Source organism: Oncorhynchus clarkii, chromosome 5 (assembly GCF_045791955.1).
Source record: "Oncorhynchus clarkii lewisi isolate Uvic-CL-2024 chromosome 5, UVic_Ocla_1.0, whole genome shotgun sequence".
NCBI lineage: Eukaryota > Metazoa > Chordata > Actinopteri > Salmoniformes > Salmonidae > Oncorhynchus > Oncorhynchus clarkii.
Genome location: NC_092151.1, coordinates 61,717,865 through 61,729,802, shown reverse-complemented (window position 1 = coordinate 61,729,802; position 11,938 = coordinate 61,717,865). Strand labels below are relative to the sequence as shown.

At 41.7% G+C, this 11,938-nt stretch overlaps 1 protein-coding gene across 2 annotated transcripts in view; it reads left to right on the top strand.

Moving 5' to 3' along the window:
* Positions 1 to 1,432: 1,432 nt before the first annotated feature.
* The window catches only part of LOC139409155 (DNA-directed RNA polymerase, mitochondrial-like), a 95,159-nt gene continuing 84,653 nt past the window's right edge, over positions 1,433 to 11,938 (top strand). Inside the window, exons 1-4 of one of the 2 annotated variants that reach the window (XM_071153926.1) lie at positions 1,433 to 1,637; positions 2,156 to 2,254; positions 2,394 to 3,268; positions 3,413 to 3,546. In XM_071153926.1, the coding sequence (XP_071010027.1) occupies positions 1,505 to 1,637; positions 2,156 to 2,254; positions 2,394 to 3,268; positions 3,413 to 3,546 (1,241 nt within the window). In that variant the 5' untranslated portion in view covers positions 1,433 to 1,504. The remainder of the gene's footprint in view (positions 1,638 to 2,155; positions 2,255 to 2,393; positions 3,269 to 3,412; positions 3,547 to 11,938) is intronic. The other variant, XM_071153927.1, reaches the window with a different exon arrangement.

Here is an 11,938-nt window from a genome sequence, read left to right as displayed (position 1 = left end):
ATGGCTGTCTTCTCGCCTTTTGTTGGCCCAAGCATTGACAGTCACTCACCCTGCAATGACTGTCACACCAGCGTAAAGAGCCAGCCGCCGACAGAGGCCAACCACATCAAACGAGCCTGTCGAGGGGCCCTACTCGTGAACCGTAACAAGAAACACCTCCTGATCCTCACCTACATCTCAGTAGCAGACACCAACCGCTGTGACTGTGATCCCAACCACCACCTCCATTGAGAAAGATGTACTGCCTGGACCTCATTTCCCAGCCTGGCCTCTCAAGTAGTACTTATGTTAACTTCCAGCGCCTCACACAAAAGGCTGCACTAGTCTTTAGGAATGCTTTACGGGTGACAAGAGGAATCTGACACTTGTTAGGTCAAACGGCATGCAGGCTATTAGAACGATGTAGAATTTATTTTCTGCATTACTTCAACTAAGGATACATTGAAAAGGGCCTATGAAAGAATATTCCATTTTGATGCAGCGCGTAAGTGAATCTCATTGTATTGTATTGCAGAAGCACTGTGCATTTGTTTCAAAGGGTATGCTGAGTATGATATTGTAGTGAACAGAGGGGCTGTATGCATCGCACCAGTAGGGTTAACCGAACCAATTTACAAGCAGAACTAATATGATTATTTTTAAACATGGTGTTATATTGTAATTACACATCGACAACGTGTATTGGCAGTTCAAATGTGTTTCAAAAGTTCATCAGTGGTATTTGGAAGCCTTCCAAAAGGTTGTGATGTGGCAATTTTTCATTCCAACCAACACATAATTGTACTGCAAGACCACTTATGTGTTACACCTAGTTTGACCTTAGTTCTACTTATTTTATGGTGAGGCTGCCACCTATAGGTGATATAGGTCATTCACAGGTTTGAAACTCATTGTCCTTTATTCTTTTCAACAGAGGTCATCATTTCTATAATTTTATTTAACCTTTATTTAACCAGGTAGGCTAGTTGAGAACAAGTTCTCATTTGCAACTGCGACCTGGCCAAGATAAAGCGTAACAATTCGACACATACAACAACACAGAGTTACACATGGAATAAACCAAACATACAGTCAATAGTACAGTAGAACAAAAGAAAACAAAAAGTCTATATACAGTGAGTGCAAATGAGGTAAGTTAAGGAAATAAATAGGCCATGGTGGCGAAGTAATTACAGCATGAAATTGATCAGATATTCCTGAATAATACAATAAAACTTCATTTTCAACAAACATAAAAGTGATTATTCACTGAGACTAAAGGTAAAACAAAATCAACTTTGCGCATACATTTCACAAATTGCATATTTATGATTCCTTGTTTAATTGGAAATATTTTACACTCCATTGCAGAAAAAAACGTGTACCTCCTTTCAAAACAAACACTGCTCGATTTATCGGTGCTCTTCTATCCGTGCCTGTACTCAGATCCATTGTGTTCGATTAGCTGGTGTAATTCAAAATGGCAGCCTAGTGTGGGGAAAAGTAATGCGGTTATTATGTCAACATGTCACTTTTGAGACTCTGTACCTTTCCAAAGTGTCTGAGTGGTCGCATACTGTTGGAAATAAGTGTTCGTCGCGTGCCATATGTTGACCATTGCCTTACAATCCGGAATAACATTGAAAAGCACATTTCAGGTATGTTTTGTCCCTTGCTATCTAGCTAACGTTACTTACTGTATGTCAAGCCAAGGGGACGGGTGCACGAGAGAGTTCCAGCACAGCACTGTCTAGTTATAATATATAACTAGTTATAATATCCTTGCAATATTTGGTATCCCTCGATAACTATCTATTAGTATTATAATATATAAATTGATTTACCAGCTGTAGTTGACCAGCTATTACATACCCATGCTCAATTCTCATCCTGTCGAGATTTTAAAACCACGTTTGTAAACGCAGAGATGAGCTAAATGACTGTATTTACAGCTTATGTAACTATATTAGGATCTCCATATTATAAACTTGCAGGTCGTTACCTGTCAAAAACGTCAATGCAATATTTGCTCAATTTTATTTATAAACCTCAACACGAATTGGCATCTGATCTGCGAATGTCCCAGGATTGTTTTTGAAAAACACAACTAAAGTCACAGTGCATTCAGTGTGTCAGTTTTTGTCAAAGAAAAGCTCACAACACCTACTACTTGCAGAGCCACCATGGACATCACAACGAAGACATTTCTCAGCTCTGATCCCAAAGAAAGAAGATGGGAAAAAACGAGTATGGGAACAATCTCAGCTGATGGATGGTGCGTAGGCCTACTTGCTTTACTAGGTTTGGAAATGGTCAATGGTTTTACATTTTGCATGCTATTCTTAGCATGCATAAGATACCTCATTCTTATGTTGATTATTTCATTATTTTCTCTCTTCCCTTCCTCTTTGCAGTGCTCGAAGCCAGGATCCAGCAACTCCAATCTGACGTCATTGTAGATGTCCAACATGAAAAGGTACAATTTGTTAAAGCTTCCAAGTCAGGGATAGGGGCTTCTTCAGGGAACAGTCCCAAGAATGTGTTTGGGGAGAGGACTGAGGTGCCCAAGGCGGGACAGACTATTAGTAAGGGAGGGGGACAGACTGGTAAAGGAGAGGGCAAAGATGCACCAGCCTCCAAATCCCGCTGGATGGAGAAACTGAGCCAGGAGAAGAAGACAAAAACAAAGAAACTGAAGCAGAAGCTAGGCCTAGAGGATAAACCTGTGAAAAGCAGCAAAGGCAAACTGATGCTACCAGGTACCTCACATAAAACCATATCGACAAAAGCAGGAATAAAGACTGCATCAACTGTTAAAAAGAGTAAAACTCTGAAAAACCAAGAGCACACCATGGCAGCTTCAAAGCATGAGCACACTATGGCAGCTGCACCGGTTGCTGCTGCTAATGTGCCTATTAGAAAAGCCAAAAAGAAGGGTAAAGCCTCGAAGGAGCCAGCTCCTGAGTTGTCGGAGGCCAGGAACAGGGCCGAGGAGATGGAGAGGAAGGCTGAGGCCAAGGCCCGGGAGCTGGCAGAGGTGGAGGAGCTGGAGAGGAAGCTGAACCAGTGGGCTGTGTCGGCCAGACCTGAGCTTGTGCAGGATAACAGCGAGGCCAGGGTGTACGGCGACGTCCAGCGCAGTGTGCGCTGCTACCTGGAGGCCTGTGTGTTCTGTGGGGACATCGACAGAGCTCACCGCTTTCTGCTCGGCCACCACCGTATGGTCAGCCGACGCAACCTGCTCAACATAGGACTCTACAACATCATGATGAGGGTCTGGGCCAAGAAGGTAAGTGCAGCTCAGTATTTTATTTCTATGGCATGTAGAGCTGCAACTCTGTGGTATCTTACAGACTTGTGTAGAAATTATGCAGGGCCTCCCCATGTGGAATATAATATTATCCTGAGTGCGTCTCTCCTTGTTGTATTCCAGGGCTCTTTAAACCAGATTGGCCGTATGTTCATTCTGATAGAAGAGGCTGGTCTGAAGCCTAACCTTGGCTCTTACTGTGCTGCTCTGGAGTGTATGGGTCGAAACCCTGACTGTTCCCCACATGTCATCAACAGGTAGGCTAACCCACAGACATTTACAGGCCTTAACTCATTAGTGTAACTCTGAGCCTCTTGATCTTAGATAAAGATACTAGTATTTGCCAAACATTATATACAGTGCCTTGCGAAAGTATTCGGCCTCCTTGAACTTTGCAACCTTTTGCCACATTTCAGGCTTCAAACATAAAGATATAAAACTGTATTTTTTTGTGAAGAATCAACAACAAGTGGGACACAATCATGAAGTGGAACGACATTTATTGAATATTTCAAACTTTTTTAACAAATTAAAAACGGAATAATTGGGCGTGCAAAATTATTCAGCCCCCTTAAGTTAATACTTTGTAGCGCCACCTTTTGCTGCGATTACAGCTGTAAGTCGCTTGGGGTATGTCTATCAGTTTTGCACATCGAGAGACTGAATTTTTTTCCCATTCCTCCTTGCAAAACAGCTCGAGCTCAGTGAGGTTGGATGGAGAGCATTTGTGAACAGCAGTTTTCAGTTCTTTCCACAGATTCTCGATTGGATTCAGGTCTGGACTTTGACTTGGCCATTCTAACACCTGGATATGTTTATTTTTGAACCATTCCATTTTAGATTTTGCTTTATGTTTTGGATCATTGTCTCGTTGGAAGACAAATCTCCGTCCCAGTCTCAGGTCTTTTGCAGACTCCATCAGGGTTTCTTCCAGAATGGTCCTGTATTTGGCTCCATCCATCTTCCCATCAATTTTAACCATCTTCCCTGTCCCTGCTGAAGAAAAGCAGGCCCAAACCATGATGCTGCCACCACCATGTTTGACAGTGGGGATGGTGTGTTCAGCTGTGTTGCTTTTACGCCAAACATAACGTTTTGCATTGTTGCCAAAAAGTTCCATTTTGGTTTTATCTGACCAGAGCACCTTCTTCCACATGTTTGGTGTGTCTCCCAGGTGGCTTGTGGCAAACTTTAAACGACACTTTTTATGGATATCTTTAAGAAATGGCTTTCTTCTTGCCACTCTTCCATAAAGGCCAGATTTGTGCAATATACGACTGATTGTTGTCCTATGGACAGTCTCCCACCTCAGCTGTAGATCTCTGCAGTTCATCCAGAGTGATCATGGGCCTCTTGGCTGCATCTCTGATCAGTCTTCTCCTTGTATGAGCTGAAAGTTTAGAGGGACGGCCAGGTCTTGGTAGATTTGCAGTGGTCTGATATATATATATATATATATATATATATATATATATATATAAATAAAATGCCTAGACCTTCAAGACTCTGTTGGAAAGTGGGATTATAATGTGTAAGATAATTATTTGTGGTCTTGTATGATTATTTCTAGGTGGCCAGTGCATGCGTTGCCTGAGTTTGCCACTAGATGATGTCAGACTCTCCTATTAGCTTTGCGGTTCATGTTTCTCTTTATTCTAGCCTCTTCTGTTATACAGTGTTAACAACAAAAATGTATGCATGCATTACTTTAATTCGCTTTGGTTAAAAACGTATGCCAAATGCATTTATTATTATTATTATTATTATTATTATTATGTCTAGACATACTGGGATTCACAAAAGCCTGATGAAATATTCTGAAAATTAGACATTGAGCAGCTAGTTAAATATGAGATCTGATATTTCTGCCCATTTTGTTACCCCATGCCTTTACCATGGTCTTTTATTTTAAAGAAAGCTGCTATAATAGTTCCTGTAATATGTTGTTGAGTGGGGCATTGTGGCTCATTGTGGAGTGCTGAGCATGTGGACCAGCTGTGTGTGGAGAGGTGCCATCGAAGCGTCTCTCCTGGAACTGAGGTGGCAGGTCAAGGAGAAGTGTTATAGTTCAGCCTCCGTGATCCATCATTTCCTGCTCTCCTCCATCACTATAGGGCCTATTGTGGTCTCCACATCAACCCATTAGAGGAAACTGTTTTCAAGTGGACTGGTTACTATGTGTCCTGTGCTATGTTATTTTATCAATTATCAATTTATCCTTCTGACATACACTATATATACAAAAGTATGTGGACACCCCTTCTTCTTAGTCAATTTGTCTATTTCAACAACACCCGGTGCTGACTGGTGTATAAAATTGAGCACGCAGCCATTCAATCTCCATAGACAAACATTGGCAGTAGAATGGCCTTACTGAAGAGCTCAATGACTTTCAACGTGGCACCATCATAGGATGCCACCTTTACAACAAGTCAGTTTGTAAAATTTCTGCCCTCCTAGAGCTGCCCCGGTCAATTGTAAGTGCTGTTATTGTGAAGTAGAAACGTCTAGGAGCAACAAATTCTCACCTGAAAAGTGGTAGGCCACACAAGTTCACAGAACTCCGAGTGCTGAAACACGTAGTGTGTAAAAATCGTCTGTCCTCGGTTGCAACACTCACTACCGAGTTCCAAACTGCCTCTGGAAGCAACGTCAGCACAAGACCTGTTTCGTCGGGAGCTTCATGAAATGGGTTTCCATGGCATAGCAGCCGCACACAAGCCTAAGATCACCATGCGCAATGCCAAGCGTCGGCTGGAGTGGTGTAAAGCTCGCCGCCATTGGAAACACGTTCTGGAGAAGTGGAAACACGTTCTCTGGAGTGATGAGTCACGCTTCACCATCTGACAGTCTGACGGACAAATCTGGGTTTGGCGGATGCCAGGGGAGTGCTACCTGCCCGAATGCATAGTGCCAACTGTAAAGTTTGGTGGAGGAGGAATAATTGTCTGAGGCTGTTACATGTTTCCGGCTAGGCTCCTTAGTTCCAGTGAAGGGAAATCTTAATGCTACAGCATACAATAGCATTCTAGATGATTCTGTGCTTCCAACTTTGTGGCATCAGTTTGGGGACAGCCCTTTCCTATTTCAGAAGGACAGTGCCCCCGTGCACAAAGCAAGGTCCATACAGAAATAGCTTTGTCGAGATCGGTATAGAAGAACTTGCCTGGCCTGCACAGAGCCCTGACCTCAACCCCATCAAACACCTTTGGGATGAATTGCAACGCCGACTGCGAGCCAGGCCTAATCCCCCAACATCAGTGCCCGACCTCACTAAAGCTCTTGTGGCTGAAAAGAAGCAAGTCTCCACAGCAATGTTCCAACATCTAGTTGTAAACCTTCCTAGAAAAGTGGAGGCTGTTATAGCACCGAAGGGGGACCAACTCCATTTTAATGCCCATGATTTTGGAATGAGATGTTCGATGAGCAGGTGTTCACATACTTTTGACCATATAGTGTATTTTAATATGCTTCTTCTATATTGTGTTTTCAATTGTTTCGACTCTTGGCCAACTGAACGGAAGCTTGGGAAGTTGTGAATACTGTAGCAGAGTACCTACAGAGAAAATAATTGATGCGTATCAGGTTTCAATAAGGGATACAGTATTTGTCTCGTCCAGATGTATCACAACTATAGTGGCCAAATAACTTCTTAAAATTAAGCACATGAATCTGATTTACAAGGGGGGGTAGAGCCTAACTGGCATACATAAGCAGCACGTGAGTTTCAAGTTTGGGGAAGATAATTTTCACCATAAAAATGCACCTTTTATAATAAAAGCATTACATGCATAATTGCATTTGCGGTCACTTTTGATAATGGTGTTTTCGCATCCCAGAACTGTCCCAGACTATGTTTGGAATATTTATTTCTTGCACAGAATAGAATAGGTTGACTTTTGTACTACGGGGATTGTAGATTGACATAGACTAGTGCTGTTCGTTCGGCTTACTCATCTTGTTGGCTGATCTTCCAATATCGTTAATATGCATCTCGGAATTGGATAAGGACGTGCGCAGTTGCGTCCCCCATGTGACTCTTCACTTGTAGCCTGTGAGAAAGACCCCATCACGTGATAAGTGACAGGTGAATCAGAGCGCTCAGCACTCGGAGAGAAAGTTCACTGGTCGCAAAAGGCATAGATTTTTTTGGGGGTTCATTACGGCCACACAAAGGGGATACTGCCGTGAAATTCTAGCCATTATCAAGTGCTTGTCAAATTGTGAATGAGTGACTGATGTAGTGTGTACAGTCTGCACAAAAACAACGAAGCAGCTTATGCCTTTCAAGCAACCTTTTTTCAAATCCTTAGTCGCATCATGCAGCCTTACAATGTATTAAACATCAAAACATATAGCCCAACATATGTAGAATAAAGTTACATTAATAACTCTAAGTTAAGAATATAGGAATACCTATTTCTTTGTTAACCTCTCAACACAGATGTGTTGAGGGAGTGTGTGTACACTCCCTCAAATCGTTTGGAGAAAATGTCCTTTCTATTTTATTCAGCTTTGTTCAATTGTATTCTTCATACTATAAAATAATGCCACTGAATTCTAAGCAAATCTTGTCTGCTAAATGAACTAGTGTAGCCCACAGCCATTTGGCATAGCCTGATCAGTACCTAATACAAGGACAACTCAGAGTATTCTATTCTTCTGAAATAGACTACATTTTCTTCATACCATGCTTCGTTAGACCGGTCTAAAATAAATAATGGATTTATTGCGAAGTTGTAGGCTATATTACATGGATTTATTCGACTATTTAAAATGTAGATGTTCCAAAGGTCTGCATCAGTGGCTTGTAGGCTGTGTGGAAGCCAAGAGTGGCTAAATGTGTTTATGTTAATTAACGGTCAATTACTGTGAGACCGACAGTTATTTGCTTGATAATCACCAACTGATGAAGTTTCGTCACCACCGCAGCATTAGCCTGGGGGAGAAATCACCAATGAGTGTTATTAATTGAGTTTAGGCCAGTGGTGGTGTCAGTGACTGTATGCTTCCTCCAGACATTGGCCTAGCCTACATCAGCCTATCTGCTGGCTGACTATATAGAGACAGGAGCCGGATGGATTTCAGTCATGCCAAATGGATTGTGATTGATACTGTATGCTTTTGGTTTCTTAACAACTTGTTGTCAGTAATTTGATTTTGCTTATTGGACAAGGAACTTACACCGATTTTTCACCAAGCTTCCAAACAATTTCTCATTGTCAATTTGCTGACTAGAACGTTTGGCTAATTGATTCAATGTTTTTATTTTTCTCTCTGCACAAACTGGCTTGTATGAAGGTGTTAATATTCATAATAACACAGGTTTTTCTATCAGATTTTCTTTCTAGTTGTGTTGGACTGCAGAACTTGTCTCCAGCTATCCCTCCCTACTACTGTTCCCCCTGAGGATGTCACCCTATGCAGGGTGGCCCAATGACAAAGCAGGTTGCAGTGCAGTAGGGGTGGAGAGGGGCAGCTGGTTGGTCCATCGATCGCTGTAAGGTGATACCAATGACATTGTTGTTCTGCGGTGGTGCTCTCTTGCTAACTCTTCAGCCCAGCCAGTACATATTTTTCGCACACTCTGTTCTTCTTCCCCTGTTCGTCTCCAGTTCCCCCTCTCTCTTCCTGTCTCTGGCCGTACTGTATCTCCTGTTCAGATATGGTTGCCATTGTCCGCAGTGGCGCTGTGCCTAGCGACTAGCATCCTTTTAAAGCACATGTCATTCCTACAGAACTAAATCTTCAGCTTGCTCAATTCAGCTTGCTTCCTCTGAATGGTGTTTTTTTTCACTGGTTGCCCTTTTCTTGTGGCAACGGGTCACAAATCTTGCTGCTGTGATGGCACACTGTGGTATTTCACCTAAAAGATAGGAGAGTTGATCAAAATTGCATTTGTTTTTGAATTATTTGTGGGTCTGTATAATCTGAGGGAAATATTTGTCTCTAATATGGGCATACATTTGGCAGGAGGTGAGGAAGTGCAGCTCAGTTTCCACCTCATTTTGTGGGCAGTGTGCACATAACCTGTACGGCGGCCTCTCAATAGCAAGGCTATACTCACTCAGTGTACATAGTCAAAGCTTTCCTTAATTTGGGGTATGTCACAGTGGTCAGGTATTCTGCCATTGTATACTCTCTGTGTATGTTTTTTGGTTAATTCTTTCCATTGTGTCACGTAATTATATTTGTACCTCTCTTTGTTGTCATGGGCCAGCTTGCTGAGGGGACTGTTCTTCAGGTTCATTGCTCTGTATCAGAGTTTCCTAAAACAATAATTGCCCACCTCATGGTTCAGCTGTCAGAAATTTGAGCACTAAATGTATCAGGGCATTGCATACATAGGCCAATAGGCTTAGTCGTCCACTGTGTGACATTTAATATACAAAAATACAGTGCCTTGCGAAAGTATTCGGCCCCCTTGAACTTTGCGACCTTTTGCCACATTTCAGGCTTCAAACATAAAGATATAAAACTGTATTTTTTTGTGAAGAATCAACAACAAGTGGGACACAATCATGAAGTGGAACGACATTTATTGGATATTTCAAACTTTTTTAACAAATCAAAAACTGAAAAATTGGGCGTGCAAAATTATTCAGCCCCCTTAAGTTAATACTTTGTAGCGCCACCTTTTGCTGCGATTACAGCTGTAAGTCGCTTGGGGTATGTCTCTATCAGTTTTGCACATCGAGAGACTGAATTTTTTTCCCATTCCTCCTTGCAAAACAGCTCGAGCTCAGTGAGGTTGGATGGAGAGCATTTGTGAACAGCAGTTTTCAGTTCTTTCCACAGATTCTCGATTGGATTCAGGTCTGGACTTTGACTTGGCCATTCTAACACCTGGATATGTTTATTTTTGAACCATTCCATTGTAGATTTTGCTTTATGTTTTGGATCATTGTCTTGTTGGAAGACAAATCTCCGTCCCAGTCTCAGGTCTTTTGCAGACTCCATCAGGTTTTCTTCCAGAATGGTCCTGTATTTGGCTCCATCAATCTTCCCATCAATTTTAACCATCTTCCCTGTCCCTGCTGAAGAAAAGCAGGCCCAAACCATGATGCTGCCACCATCATGTTTGACAGTGGGGATGGTGTGTTCAGCTGTGTTGCTTTTACCCCAAACATAACGTTTTGCATTGTTGCCAAAAAGTTCAATTTTGGTTTCATCTGACCAGAGCACCTTCTTCCGCATGTTTGGTGTGTCTCCCAGGTGGCTTGTGGCAAACTTTAAACAACACTTTTTATGGATATCTTTAAGAAATAGCTTTCTTGCCTCTCTTCCATAAAGGCCAGATTTGTGCAATATACGACTGATTGTTGTCCTATGGACAGAGTCTCCCACCTCAGCTGTAGATCTCTGCAGTTCATCCAGAGTGATCATGGGCCTCTTGGCTGCATCTCTGATCAGTCTTCTCCTTGTATGAGCTGAAAGTTTAGAGGGACGGCCAGGTCTTGGTAGATTTGCAGTGGTCTGATACTCCTTCCATTTCAATATTATCGCTTGCACAGTGCTCCTTGGGATGTTTAAAGCTTGGGAAATCTTTTTGTATCCAAATCAGGCTTTAAACTTCTTCACAACAGTATCTCGGACCTGCCTGGTGTGTTCCTTGTTCTTCATGATGCTCTCTGCGCTTTTAACGGACCTCTGAGACTATCACAGTGCAGGTGCATTTATACGGAGACTTGATTACACACAGGTGGATTGTATTTATCATCATTAGTCATTTAGGTCAACATTGGATCATTCAGAGATCCTCACTGAACTTCTGGAGAGAGTTTGCTGCACTGAAAGTAAAGGGGCTGAATAATTTTGCACGCCCAATTTTTCAGTTTTTGATTTGTTAAAAAAGTTTGAAATATCCAATAAATGTCGTTCCACTTCATGATTGTGTCCCACTTGTTGTTGAAAAAAATACAGTTTTATATCTTTATGTTTGAAGCTTGAAATGTGGCAAAAGGTCGCAAAGTTCAAGGGGGCCGAATACTTTCGCAAGGCATTGTATATACAGTACCAGTCAAAACTTTGGACACACCTACTCATTCCAGTTTTTCTTAATTTTACTACTTTCTACATTGTAGAATAATAGTGAAGACATCAAAACTATGAATCCAGAAAAAAACAGCTTCCAAATTGCGCAACGGCACTTAAAAATATTTCAAAAGTTGCCTGTAAACTTTGCCAAAACATTTCAAACTACTTTTGTAATACAACTTTAGGTATTTTTAAACGTTAATAATCGATCAAATTGAAGACTGGTCTATCTGTGTTCAATACAGGAAGACAACAAACCAAGCTACTTTTCAAGTCTTGCGCAACTCTCAACAGTGTTACGCAGTTCCTAGATGGCCATACTTCTTCATTGCACAATGGAATAACCTCAACCAAATTCCAAAGACTGGTGACATCCAGTGGAAGCGGTAGGAACTGAAGTACCCCGAGTTCCTAAGAAATATTGTTTCCCAATGAGAACCCAATGAACAGACAGAGACTTAAAAAGAAATCTGAACGGTTAGTCCTCGGGGTTGTGCCTATTACATAAGTTCTGTTATACTGACATGATTCAAACAGTTTTAGAAACTTCATAGTATTTTCTATCCAAGTCTTCTAATAATATGTATATCTTATATTCTTGGCATGAGTAGC